Genomic DNA, 14,835 nt, shown 5'->3' with positions numbered 1-14,835 from the left:
TGGTTGTCATTTAATCTTTTATTTCCCCATCTCTTACTACTTATGTCCTATTAGCAAACTACAGTTATGTAGGAATATTAATACCGAATCATTACAGGCTGCTTAGTATTGGAAGTAAGTAGAATGTTAACTTCATTTATTTTACTGAGAAGATAAGTTGAAATATTTTGAATTGTCTTTTTGATTTGCCTTTGTTTTTGATCCTGGCCCCTTTTAAAAAATTTTATAACTTAGAGAAATTTTGTAACTTTTGTAACTTTTATAAATTTTCTATCTTAGGGAAAAGGTAGGAAGGTCAGAAACCCATATACCTATCACTTTGAAGCGACATTTTTCTTTTTTCTTAAAAATAGAGATGGAATCTCATTATGTTGCCTAGGCTGGTCTCGAATGCCTCACCTTAAACTGTCCTCCTCGGCCTCCCAATGAAGGTGTGAGCCACCATACCTGGCCTCAATATTTTTATTAAAAAAAAAATCTAGTCGGCTTTTTTGAGATATAGTTTACATACAATAAAATTCAACAGTTTTTTAAGTGTACAAATTTATAAATTTTGAGAAATGTATTTACTTGTATAACTACCTCCATAATCATAGAACATTTGTATCAATCCGAAAAGCTCCCTGGACTATTTGCAGTCAATTCAGAATACTTTCTAATTTCCTTTTGATTTCTTCTTTGACCCATGAACTACTTAGAAATGTAAATTCCTAATATTTGGGGATTTTCTGCATATCTGTTACTGACTTAATTCTACTGTAGTCAGAAAACATACTCTTAGATTTTAGTCTTTTAAAAATGTATGGAAACATGCTTTGCGGCCTAGGATTAAGGTCTATCTTTGTGACTGTTCCATGTGCCCTTAAAAAGAAATATATTCTATCTATCCAGTCAAGTTCTTTGTATTTAAGTTTTTAGTAATCTTACTGATTTTTTTTGTCTACTTGTTCAGAAAGGAGTGGTATGATTTCCAACTCTAGTTACAGAGTCTACTTTTTTCTGTTCTATCAACTTTTTCTTCACATACTTTGAAGCTCTGTTATGTACATACATCTTTAGGCTTGTTATGTTCTCTTCTTGAATTATGAAATGTCCCTCTTTATCCCTTATAATTTTTTTTGTTTTGTTTTGAAGTTTGCTTTTTCAGCTATTACTATAGCCACTCCAGCTTTCTTTGGATTAGGGTTTGGATGTTATATATTTCCCCATCCTTTTTACTTTAACTCATCTTTATTTTTGTGTCTGTTAGCATATATTAACATTTCCCTTTTTAAAAAAATAACAAGGCTGGCGTGTCATCTCATGCCTGTAATCCCAGAACTTTAGGAGGCCAAGCCAGTAGGATTACTTAATACCAGGTGTTCAAGACTAGCCTAGGCAACATAGTGAGTCCCCATTTCTACAAAAAATAAAAAAGATTAGCCAGACTGGGCGCCGTGGCTCACACCTGTAATCCCATCACTTTGGGAGGCCGAGGTGGGTGGATCACCTTAGGTCAGGAGTCTGAGACCAACCTGGCCAACTGGCGAAGTCTCTACTAAAAATACAAAAATTAGCTGGGCGTGGTGGTGCATGCCTGTAATCCCAGCTACTGGGGAGGCTTAGGCAGAAGAATCACTTGAACCTGGGAGTGGGAGATTGCAGTAAGCCGAGATCGCGCCATTGCACTACAGCCTGGGCAACAAGCAAAACGCCGTTTCCGGGGGAAAAAAAAAAAGATTAGCCAGGCATGGTGTGGTGGTGCACCAGTTTCTAGTTACTTGGAATGCTAAGGTGACAGGGCTGCTTGAACCTAGGAGGTGGTGGGTACAATGAGCTATAATCATGTCACTACATTCCAGCCTGTGCAATGAGTAAGACCCTGTCTCTTGAAAAACAAACAAACAAAAATATATATAAAGACAGCTTTTGCCTTTTAATTGTTATGTTATATGTTTACTTTCCCTTCTGCGTCCCCTTCCCCTCCCCTTCTCCTTTTCCTTTCCTTTCCTTTCTTTTGGAGATGGGGGTCTCTCTCTGTTTTCCAGGCTGGAATGCAGTGGTCATTCACAGATGTTATCATAGTGCATTGCAGTGCCAAACTCTCAGGCTCAAGCAATCCTCCCGCCTCATTATCCTGAGTCGCTGGGACCACAGGTGCATACTACTGTACTCAGCTAGATCGTTTACTTTTAATGTGATTATTCATATGGCTGAGTTTTAAACTATCATCTTTCTATTTGTTTTCTATTCCATCTGTGCATAGTTCTTTTTCCTGAATTTCTCAGGAGTAATATACTTTTTTTTTTGTTCTCTTTTGTTTTTGGAGACTGAGTCTCGCTCTGTCACCCAGGCTGGAGTGCAGTGGCGCGATCTCGGCTCACTGCAACCTCTGCCTCCTGGGTTTAAGCGATTCTCATGCCTTAGCCTCCTGAGTAGCTGGGATTACAGGCACCTGCCACCATGCCCTGCTACTTTTTGTATTTTTAATAGAGACGGGGTTTCACCATGTTGGCTAGGCTGGTCTCGAAACTCCTCACTTCAAGTGATCCACCCGCCTCAACCTCCCAATATATACTTAAAAAATGATTCAGTTTTATCTCTGCTATTGGCTTTATAATATACCTGTTTTTTTTTGTTTGTTTTTTTTGTTTTTGAGGTGGAGTCTCGCTCTGTCACCCAGGCTGGAGTGCAGTGGTGCGATCCCGGCTCACTGCAAGCTCCGCCTCCCGGGTTCATTCCATTCTCCTGCCTCAGCCTCCCGAGTAGCTGGGACTACAGGCTCCCGCCACCCAGCTAATTTTTTGTATTTTTCGTAGAGACGGGGTTTCATGGTGTTAGCCAGGATGGTCTCAATTTCCTGACCTCGTGATCCGCCCGCCTCGGCCTCCCAAAGTGCTGGGATTACAGGCGTGAGCCACCGCGCCCGGCACCTGTTGTATTTTTTAAAGGTTGTTCAGAGTGTATAATATCTTAACTTATCACTGTATACTTTCAAATATTATTTCACTTCTTACAGAGTATATGTACACTGCATTTCTCCTCTGTTTTCTGTTGTGCTGTTATTGTTACACATTTTAATTCTGTGTGTCATACATTCCACAGTAGATTGTGTTTTAAAAAATATATTCACTTAACTTTGAAAGAGATTAAAAATGAGAAAAAGAAATCCTTTTTATTTTCTTATATATTCATTATTTCTGTCACTATTATTTGCATCAATGTAGATTTCCATTTGGTATTATTCCTTCTGTCTGAAAAACTTTATCATTTCTATTAATGGAGGCTACTAGTGATGCGTTGTAAGCTTTGAAACCCAAAAGGGCTTTGTTTTACCTCCTCTTCCCACCTTCATTTGTGAAAGTTATTTTCACTGGCTATAGAATCTTAGGTTGATAAAGTTATTTTTTTCTTGTAGTACTTTAAATATGTTGCTCCATTTTCTTCTGACTTAACATAGAGTGTGCTATCAGTTTTATCTTTGTTCCTCTATTTATAAAATGTGTCTTTTTTTCTGGCTTCATTGGTGCTTACCTACCCACAAATGATTTTAAGATTTTTTTCTCTCTAGTTTTTAGTCATTAGCTTATGACATGTCTTTATGTGGTTTTTATTTATTTATATTTTTAATTTTAATTTTAATTTTTGAGACAGGGTCTCACTTTGTTGCTGAGGCTGTTGTAATCATAGTTCGCTGCAACCTCGGACTCCTGGGCTCAAGCAAACCTCCTGCCTCAGCCTCCTGAGTAGCTGGGATTACAGGTGTGCAATAAAAATGCTTGGCTAAGTTTTACTTTTTTTTTTTTTTTTTTGTAGAGACAAGGTCTTGCTATATTGCCCAGCTGATCTTGAACTTCTTGGCCTTGAAGAATCCTCCTGACTTAGCCTCCCAAAGTGCTGGGACTGCAGGCATGCACTACCATGCCTGACTAGTTTTCTTTTATTTTGTATATTCGTGTAATAAATACTTTTTATTTGTTTGTTTGTTTGTTTGTTTATTTTTGAGACAGGGTCTTGCTCTGTTGCCCAGGCTGGAGTGTGGTGGCACGATCATAGCTCACTGCAGCTTTGACTTCCTGGGCTTCAAGCAGTCCTCCCACCTCAGCCTCTCGAGTAGCTGGGACTGTAGGCATGTGCCACTCTGCCCAGCTAATTTTTGTATTTTTTAGTAGAGTTGAACTCCTGGGCTCAAGCAGTCCACCTGCCTTGGCCTCCCAAAGTGCTGGAATTATAGGTGTGAACCACCGTGCCCAGCCTCTGTGGCTAATTTCACTCCACTAGTAAGGTGTTATTTTTCTGAGGACTGTAGCAATGCTCCATGCATCACAAGGTCTTTCTTCTCTAAACGGTAGGAATATGAACATTTCCCAGCCCTTGTGTGAGCTTTGAGGATTGTTTTGCTTCCTTCTGCTGGTGGTTCATTTTTTCTGAGGCGGGATAGTTTATTCTCTCACATGCTTAGATCAGTAGTCAGCCAAACCCTTAGGGAACCCTCACTTGAGGTGGCTGGAGCTCTCTCTCTGTTCAGGTTCCTGCTTTCTGACACTCTGGCCCATAGATTCTAAATACCTGATCTCCCTGAACTCAGAGGTCTGTCTCAATTAAGTGGAACCTTTAGGCTCTTGGTTTCTCCTCCCTGCTGTTTGGCCTGGAGACTGCTTGCAGGCAGTAACCTCGGCCAGTTGTAGTAGATCTCACTTCATTTGTTTCTCTTGTCACATCTTTTGTCTAGTTTTCTAATTGTTTATGGTGGTAGGCTAAATTCAGTCTCTATTACTCCTGAAGTGGCTAGTGATTTAATAATTCGCATATTTTTTCTTTTTTACCCTGTCTCCCACCCTAGAATCACTCTAGTGTGAGTTGTGGACATCATGTCATTTTACCCTTAAATATTTAAAATGTACCTCCCCAAATTTAGAAAATTCTCCTTTTCCATAATCACAATGTTGTTGTACTAAGGAAAATTAATATGAATTTCTCTCTCTCTCTCTCTTTTTTTTTTTTTTTTTGAGACGGAGTCTTGCTCTGTTGTCTAGTCTGGAGTGCAGTGGCGCGATTTCGACTCTTTGCAACCTCCGCCACCTGGGTTCAAGCAATTCTGCCTCAGTCTCCCAAGTGGAGACAGAGTTTTACCATGTTGGCCAGGCTGGTCTCGAACTCCTGATCTCAGGTGATCCGCCCACCTCGGCCTCCCAAAGTGCTGGGATTACAGGTGTGAGCCATCACGTCTAGCCAATATGAATTTCTTAATATCATCTAAGACTAACTCTGCTTTGTGTAGGATTGTTTCCAAATGTCTTTTATTTTCTTCTCAATAGGATTCTTTTTCTATTTTCCTTTTATTGTTTCTTTCATGTTTTTTTTGTTCTCTAGTGTGTTTTTACAATGTTATGTTCATGGTTGTGTGGATCTTCTCTGCCCACATACTCTTTTTGCTATGATATAAAGTGGGTGACTTTTTTTTTTTTTTTTTAAGACGGAGGCTCTTCTTGCCCAGGCAGGAGTGCAGTGGCATGACCTCTGTTCACTGCAACCTCCGTCTCCCGGGTTCAAGCCATTTTCCTATCTCAGCGTCCCAAGTAGCTGGGATTACAGGCACCTGTCACCACACCTGGCTAATTTTTTTGTATTTTTAGTAGAGACTATGGGTTTCACTATGGATTTCATCACTGTGTTGGCCAGGCTGGTCTCAAACTCCTGACCTCAGGTGATCTACCCACCTCAGCTTCCCAAAGTGCTGGGATTACAGGCATGAGCCACTATGCTTGGCTTGTGATTTCTTTTTACTTTTCTTTCTGCCTCTGAGACCAGTGTATTTTTTTTCCCCCTTCAAATCATAGTTTGAGGGGCTGATTATTTTGTGTTTTATTCACTTTTCTGCAGTCATGGGGCTGTGATCATATATAATTTTTTTGAGAATTCCAAGACTCCATTCTCTTGAGATTTTTAAATAAGTGAATTGTGTGGCATCTGAGGGCTAGGGGCAACATCAGAAGTCCAGTGTGCCATGCTTTTCCACATTTTCATTAAAATATTGTTTCCTTCCTTGGCTATCTGTTTGAAAGATTATATTATTAGGTTATGACCAGTGTTGTATTTAGCACACTCTCTTGAAAAAAAGAAAAAAAAAATCCTCTGATTTGGCTGGGTACGGTGGCTCACACCTGTAATCTCAGCATTTTGGGAGGCTGAGGCAGGAGGATTGCTTGAGCCCAGGAGGTTGAGACCAGCCTGGTCAACACAGTGAGACCCTGTCTCTACAAGAAATACAAAAGTTAGCCAGACATAGTGGTGCATGCCTGTAGCCCCAGCTACTGGGAAGGCTGATGTAGGAGAATCCCCTGAGCCCTGGAGGTCAAGGCTGCAGTGAGCCTTGATAGTGCTACTGCACTCCACCTGGGCAACAAAGCGAGACCTTGTCCAAAAAAAAAAAAAAAAAATTCTCGAATTTGTTGCCTTTTCAATGTCAGTTTCGGTGGTGTAAATACTCCCTTTGTGGCTGATTTCAAGCTACCAACATAATGTTACAGAGCATGAAGTTGGGAAGGGAACTGACATTCATGAGCATGTATCAGCCAAATTGCTTATCTTTTTTAATTTGATTTCAGTTCTTTTTTTTGTTTTGTTTTTTTTTTTTTTTTTTTTGAGATGGGGTCTGTGTCACCTAGACTCAAGTGCAATGGGCCATTATCATAGCTCACTGTGGCCTTGAACACTTGGGATTAAGTGATACTCCCTCAGCCTCTTGGGTAGCTTGGATTACAGGTGCATACCATCATGCCTGGCTAGTTTTTATTATTTATTTATTTATTTATTTTTATTTATTATTATTATTATTATTTTTTGCGATGGAGTTTTGCTTTTGTCACCCTGGCTGAAGTGCAGTGCTGCAATCTTGGCTCATTGCAACCTCCACCTTCTGGGTTCAAGTGATTCTTCTGCCTCAGCCTCCTGAGTCACTGGGGTTATAGGCGCACGCCACCATGCCAGGCTAAGTTTTGTATTTTTAGTAGAGACCGAGGTTTCACTGTGTTGGCCAGGCTGGCCTTGAACTCTTGACCTCAGGTGATCCACTCGCCTCAGCCTTCCAAAGTGCTGGGATTACAGGCGTGAGCCACCATGCTGGCCTATTATTTATATATGTATTTATTTATTGATATTTATTTATTTATTGAGACAGAGTTTTGCTCTTGTCACCTAGGCTGGATTGCAATGGCATGGTTTTGGCTCACTTGAACATTCGTCTCCCGAGTTCAAGCGATTCTCCTGCCTCAGCCTCTCGAGTAGCTGGGCTTACAGGCACCCGCCACCATGCCCAGCTACTTTTTGTATTTTTAGCAGAGATGGGGTTTCACCATGTTGGCCAGGCGGGTCTTGAACTCCTGACCTCAAGCAGTTCACCCCCCTCGGCCTCCCAAAGTGCTGGGAGGACTACAGGTGTGAGCCACCACGCCTGGCCACTTGGCTAGTTTTTAATTTTTTTTGTAGAGACAGGGGCCTTTCTGTGTTGCCTAGGCTGGTCTCGAACTCCTGGACTCAAGTGATCCTCCCACTTTGGCCTCCCAAAGTATTGGGATTACAGGTGTGGGCCACTGCATCTGACCCGATTTCAGTTCTTGAAGTTTGTTCTGTGTGTGTGTGGAGTGGGGGCGGAGGGGCAGGTAGGCTGCTTTATCCTCTACCCACGTCCCCCTTATTTCCCTCTTCGTTAAGTATTGGGGAATAGAAACTACGTAATTTGATTTCATGCATTATCTTAATGTAAGTTTTTTTTTTTTTTGCAATACTGAGATTACACAAATGCTGATATTTAGGCATAATTAAGATGAACATTCATAGGTCTTATATAGAAGATGATAATGAGATGGACTTGGTAACTGTGTGTCGCTGGGAAGTGTTTTTAAGTTTCCCAATTAAACCCTGTGAATCATGTTCTATCGCAGTTACAAAGATTCAGAAAATCGTTGCTCAGGTCTTTTGCCAGTGAAAGTGAATATTATGTTGCTTTTATATAATTTATTTGTATGTGGGACAGAGAAAAGATGACTCTGTTTAATAACTCTCCCAGTAGAATTTCAGCTGTGTAAATAGTTGAGCTTTTGTCGTGCATGCTTCACCAGAACAGCAATAGTTATTGTTTTAAATTATCAGAAGTGACAAAATACTTTTTCTGAACTGTGACTTAAAAACTTGACTTTTTCCTAATTTAAGCACCAGAGACAGAAATAAAAACCAGCTTGATGCCTTTGGTGCTGAAAAAGGAGTGGAATCCACAGTTCTACAAAGCCAAGCTTGTGCTATGGCAACTCAGACCACTTAAATCCAATTCAGTAATCCAGTGGAAATTTTCAAAATGGAAGAAATTATTCAGAAGTTTTCATACTTCCCCATTCTTGATTTCTTATTTTTTGCTAAACTCAAGTATACTACATTTATAAGTATGTTTAAAGGATACAGAAGATGCATTGGTATATTTGATTCTATTATTTAGTCTTGATTTTTAAAAGTTCCATGCTAGTGGGTTTTATTATCTCTTAGAATTGGCTTCACTGTAATTTCTTTGCTACTTGTGAAGATAGTTTTGGACTCATTCCTCTCACCTCTCTTGGGAGGAGTGCGTTCAAGAGGAGGAAGAAGTAACTCAATAATAGTTTAAGTTGAATCGTCCTTTTATGCCGTTCTTTGTGCTCGTGAGCTTTTTGCATGCATTTAAGGTAGGCATTGTTGTCTCCATTTTACAGATTAAAAAACTACCTCCTGAGATTTAAAAAAGTTAAAAAATTACCTAGCTCATGTGGTTATGGCTAGGAAGTATCAGAATTCAACCTAGTTTTATTTTTTATTCCTGAATTCTTGGCTTCGGTGTGTGTATATTGGTCTGAAAGGCAAATGTGGGGGAAGGAAGAAAAGGAGGAAGGGGTAGAGATGATGATGATGGATAATTTATTGAACCTTGCCTCTTTGGTAGGCTCTCTAATATTAATTGTCACACGTGGTTTAAATAATTTAATCTGTGAGTCTTAAAAGAGAGCTACTCTAGTGTCTTCATTTTATGGATGGGAGACTGAACCTGAGTAGTTTTCTGTTCTAATAACTGAAGGTAGTGGTATTCAAACCCAGATCATTTTTTTTTCTTTTTCATTCTGGTAAAAAATGCTTAAGGTAAAATGTACTGTCTTAACCATTTCTAAGTATACACTTCAGTAGTGTTAAGTATATTCACATCGTTGTCCAACATATCCTAGAACGTGAACCCAGATAATCTGACATCGGAGTTTATGCCCTTAACCACTTAGTGCATAAACAGAAAATTTGGTGTTGGATTACAAAATTTAGTGTTGGGTAATAGATGAACCATTTTTAGAATACTTACTTGTTTTATAAAAGACGACAGTTTTCTTTAGTTAAAAATTTTACTTGATTTGTCAAAGAATCACTTTTTTTTTTTTGCTTCTCTTGAAGATGGAGAAATAAGGACCAAGTTTACATTCCTGCCTGAAAGGAAACAAGGAAACCAGGAAAAATACAGAAAGACAATGGTTTTTTTTTTTTTTGAGATGGAGTCTTGCTCGGTTGCCCAGGCTGTTGTGCAGTGGCGCGATCTTGGCTCACTGCAAGCTCTGCCTCTCAGATTCAAGCCATTGTCCTGCCTCAGCCTCCTGAGTAGCTGGGACTACAGGCACGGCCACCATGCCTGGCTAATTTTTTGTATTTTTTAGTAGAGACAGGGTTTCACTGTGTTAGCCAGGATGGTCTCCATCTCCTGACCTCGTGGTCCACCCACCTCGGCCTCCCAGAGTGCTGGGATTACAGGCGTGAGCCACCATGCCCGGCCTTTTTTTTTTTTTTTTTTGAAACAGTTTCACTCTTGTCGCCCAGGCTGGAGTGCAATGGTGTGATCTTGATCTCGGCTCACTACAACCTCCCGCCTCCCGGGTTTAAGTGATTCTCCTGCCTCAGCCTTCTGAGTAGCTAGGTTTATAGGTACCCACCACCACACCCAGCTAGTTTTTGTATTTTTAGTAGAGATTGGGTTTCACCATCTTGGTCAGGCTGGTCTTGAACTCCTGACCTTAGGCGATCCACCTGCCTCGGCCTCCCAAAGTGCTGGAATTATAAGCGTGAGCCACTGCGCCCGGTGAAACAATGATTTTTAAGGCATTGGTCATCAGGTAGTGAGGGACCCTGGGTGGCAAAACAATAAGGTTGGCCCTTTGTGCCAGCTTTCTGCCTTGAGAGATTTCTGGGTTGTGGTGCTATGAGAGGGAACCTAGGTAGAGTCCAGTGAACTCCCTCAGCTGAAGAGATGAAGACCAAAGTGGCTGGAGGTCACAGACAGAATATCAGGGTGAAGAGAGAGCTGCACAGAGGATCCCTGAGATCTGCAGAGACTTCCACTGTAGTGTTCAGCAGAGCTCTGATCAGCTCATATGAGGAAACTACCTGAGGCTAAAGAATCATCCCAAAAGATTAGATTGAATGGTACCTGGTGCTCAGATAGGGCTGTAAGTAGTGCCTTTTTTTTTTTTTTTACCAGGTAGACTGGAAGAACTCAGTTCATGGAGCATTGGATAGACTATTGAGATAGGTCTTGTCTCAGTAGTGGGAAATAATTAGCCCCAGACTGAGCACTCATTCTACATAAATTTGTCCAGAGAATTGAAGAAGAGATAATACTTCTCAACACATTTTTTACCCCAATACCAAAACTTGACAAAGATAGTACAAGAAAAGAAACTATAAGCCAGTATATCCCCTGAACACAGATAACAAAATTCTAAACAAAATTACAGTAAATTGAATCTGGCAACATGACCAAGTAGGGTTTATCTCAGGAATGCAAGGTTGGCTTAACATTCAAAAATCAGTAAATTTAATTCACCATATTAATAAATTAAAAAGAAAAAAATATGATCATCTTAATAGATGCAGAAAGAGCAGGTACAGAAATAAGCATTTATTCCTGATAGTTTTTTTTTTAACTTTTTATTTATTTTTGTACTTTTTGTTTATTTTTATTTTATTTTTTATTTTTATTAGGGATGAGGTCTTGCTATGTTGACCAGGCTGGTCTCGAATTCCTGGCCTCAAGCAGCCCTCTCATCTCAGCCTCCTAAAATGCTAGGATTACAGGAGTGAGCCACTGCACCTGGCCCTGATAGTTTTTATCAGCAAAATGTGAATAGAAGAGAACTTGCTCAGCCTGATAAAGGACATCTAAAACAAACTTACGGCTAACATCCAAACGTGTGTGTGCGGTTGGAATTACCGTCAGGATAAGTTTTAATAATATATGTATTAATATTAATGGAGAATTTGTAATAGTCCTGGGATTAGGGAGAAATTGTTTCATACATATTCATAGATACATGAATAATCATGTTAGAACTAGAAGGGGTCTTCAAGATGATACTAATTCCGACTGTTGTTTATTTTTTATAGGTCAGTACGGGAATCCTTTAAATAAATATATTAGACATTATGAAGGATTATCTTACAATGTGGATTCATTACACCAAAAACACCAGCGTGCCAAAAGAGCAGTCTCACATGAGGACCAATTTTTACGTCTAGATTTCCATGCCCATGGAAGGTAAGTGAATTTATTGCTGACTGTGTCTGAAGTTCCTCTGTGTTCAATCTAAGTTGAAGAAGAAATTTATATCCTTAATTTTCCTTCTCTAATGCCAGGTCTTCATTTGGAAATTCCATTTCCACTGGAATTTGGTATATGCATTAAAAAATGACTTATTTTAAAATGGATTGCCCTTTTATATTGTTGAGGAAACAGTCAAATTTAAATGTTTTTGAATTTATGAATCAGATCTTACGTTAGTAAAAGATATGTCTTTAAAGAAGTTTCGGCCGGGCGCGGTGGCTCAAGCCTGTAATCCCAGCACTTTGGGAGGCCGAGATGGGCGGATCACGAGGTCAGGAGATCGAGACCATCCTGGCTAACACGGTGAAACCCCGTCTCTACTAAAAATACAAAAAAACTAGCCGGGCGAGGTGGCAGGCGCCTGTAGTCCCAGCTACTCGGGAGGCTGAGGCAGGAGAATGGCGTGAACCCGGGAGGCGGAGCTTGCAGTGAGCTGAGATCCGGCCACTGTACTCCAGCCTGGGCGGCAAAGCAAGACTCCGTCTCAAAAAATAAAAAAAAAAAAAAAAAAAAAGTTTCTGTGTTCATAGTTTCTTACTACTTTGTATGTTTTATGGTCAATATATCTATCTACTGGTGCCAGCAGTGAAGGTAACTACTTGTATGCCATTGAATACATCATTTACTCACTTTTACCAGTTCTAAAATGACAGCTGGTAGATAGATTACCTGCTGTATTGTTCGATTCTCAGTCAGAATTGTTAAGTGATAAAGGGGAGTCAAGGGAGAGAAGTTAAAACAAATCACTTATTGAGTACCTGTTGTGTTCTAGATACTTTATATGCATTTTCTTGTTTAATCTTCTCAACATCTAGACACAGGTAAATAGGTTTTTACGTCCGAGGAAACTAAGGCTCAGAGAAGTTAAATAGCTTACACGGCACTAATTTTACTGAGACCTGGCTAAACACCCCTTATTTTTTTCTCTATCTATTAGGGACTCTTACAGAATCTTGGAGATCTTTGTGAAGCCCTCTCTATCTTATGTGTAATTATTAAATCTATTCCTTTTGTACTTTTTCTAATGATGTAACCCTGATTGATTACTGTAGTATTCACTTCCCAATAAGTTTCCCAGCTTCCACTCTGTTTACCATTAAAGCTATTCTACTGCTATGAGATGACTTTTCTCTAAATACTTATTTTTTCATGTCAGCTTATTGCTCTAAAGTCTTCAATTAATGATTGTTAGCCAGATTTTCTTAATTTGACTTTAGTTTCTCTGTAAATTAATCCTAGTCTATTATTGTAAACTTACTTTGTTTTACTTCCCAGCATCAAGTGTCTGTTTCACCCAGAATGATCTTCTAGTCACTGAATATACCACGTAAACTTTGTTCTCTGTGTCATTTGTCCTAAATCCTGATCATCTTTTAATGTACAATTCAACTTCTGCCTCTTAGACACTTTACTTTTTAATTCCCTCTAAACTTTAAAATTGCTTATCGGAATCATTGGCATCTTCATTTGTGCTCTCTTCCGTTTTGTGGGTACTTCTTATTAATTTTTGCATAACTGTGTTTTCTGTTCCTCACAGGCATCGTGGCTACTATTTGGTATTATCTATTACATTGCACATATAGTACATGTGCTGAAAAAACATTTTAATGGATGAAAAATCTGATAATTAGGAACGCTATAAAACTTAAAAGTATTTTGTACATGGAAATAAATGTGTTACTTAAATTAATGATTCTCCACATTACAAAAGTGATGATTATTGTTGAAAAAATTACTTTCAAGTTATAAAATATTTATTTGAAGGAGGGAAAAAGGTTTATTTCAGGGTCTTTACTTCTAGATAAACATTTTAGTGGCAGCAGTTTATGTAAATTTTTATGATCCTTCAGATGTTTTAAAATTACTCATTCTTTATTAGTATGTACTATGAAATTACAAGCAATCATTAGTCTTACTGTTTTTAATGAGCATCTCAAAATATATTTAGTATTATTAATTATATTAATATATACCAAATACGGTTTGATTGTCAAAAGGAGAAGATTTTAGCTGCTTTTGGCTTGAATATCTATTCCTAATATATAATCAGATTTTTGTTAGCTATATCATGTAATTCATATTGAATAAATGGCAGAACTAAATCCCTAGCTCCTTTGTGTGTGTGTCAGTGAGTGAGAGAGAGTCGGGAAAGCGAGAGGGTTTGCATGAGTGAGTGGGCTGCCATATAGTTGTCCAAAAAAATGTTTATTGACTGCTAGTGAAAAGTTACTTAGTGTAGGCTGTGGGTGATAAAACATAAAGCAAACATAGATCTCATAGGAGCGGTTAGATGTGCCTAAGTTATTGTATAAGACACATATGATGTGTTACATTACAGATAAAATGCTGTAGGTATACAAAGGAGGGAGAACTTCTTGCTGAGGCAGTAAACAAAGGACCTGAAACCAGGAAATCTCATGTAATGTGGTCTCATTTATAGGGGTCATTTTAGGATACCTTTTTTTTTTTTTTTTTTTGAGACAGAGTCTTGCTTTGTTGCCCAGGCTGGAGTACAGTGGCATGATCTCGGCTCACTGCAACCTCTGGGTTCAAGTGATTCTCCTGCCTCAGTCTCCCAAGTAGCTGGGACTACAGGTGTGCGCCACCATGCCAGACTGATTTTTGTATTTTTAGTAGATACGGGTTTCACCACGTTGACCAGGCTGGTCTCGAACTCCTGATCTCAAGTGATCTGCTCACCTTGGCTTCCCAAAGTGCTGGGATTACAGGCATGAACCACCATACCTGGCCCATTTTAGGGTGCTTTTAACACAAATCTGCTTAATTAACTATACAAACTTACTATATTTTCTAGAATTCATCCAATTTCAGATAGTTTATTTTTCCACTTTTTATATGTTTACACTGTCTCAGAATTTGTGCCCTAAAACATGGTCGTTGTAATTACCTTTTAAAATACTTTAATTAAATATGCAATGGTCTGATGATCTTGTTCCTCCCTTTCCTTGAAAATAGGCCTACAAAATGACTGGAGTAGTGTAATTATAGATTTCCTGCTAGGTCATTCTTCCTCTTCTATCGTCTAAGAAATACTAGTCTTGGTACACTATAACTCCTCCTACAGGATTTCTATCTATATATAAATTATTTGTTAATAACAATTTGTAGTAATTAGTATTTTTATAAATTCTTATTTTTTGTATTTAATATGAATATAAGTTTTATTTTTATTTTTA

General features: G+C 38.9%; 1 protein-coding gene across 2 annotated transcripts in view; it reads left to right on the top strand.

Moving 5' to 3' along the window:
- The window catches only part of ADAM10 (ADAM metallopeptidase domain 10), a 155,795-nt gene that overhangs the window by 21,166 nt on the left and 119,794 nt on the right, over window positions 1-14,835 (top strand). For both annotated transcript variants that reach the window (XM_025389931.1, XM_025389930.1), the window contains exon 2: window positions 11,422-11,572. In XM_025389931.1, coding sequence (XP_025245716.1) covers window positions 11,422-11,572 — 151 coding nt within the window. The remainder of the gene's footprint in view (window positions 1-11,421; window positions 11,573-14,835) is intronic.

The sequence above is a fragment of the Theropithecus gelada genome, chromosome 7a, assembly GCF_003255815.1.
Source record: "Theropithecus gelada isolate Dixy chromosome 7a, Tgel_1.0, whole genome shotgun sequence".
NCBI classification, from domain to species: domain Eukaryota; kingdom Metazoa; phylum Chordata; class Mammalia; order Primates; family Cercopithecidae; genus Theropithecus; species Theropithecus gelada.
The sequence above is the reverse complement of the archived record's forward strand: the minus strand, read 5'-3'. Positions and strand labels throughout refer to the sequence as shown.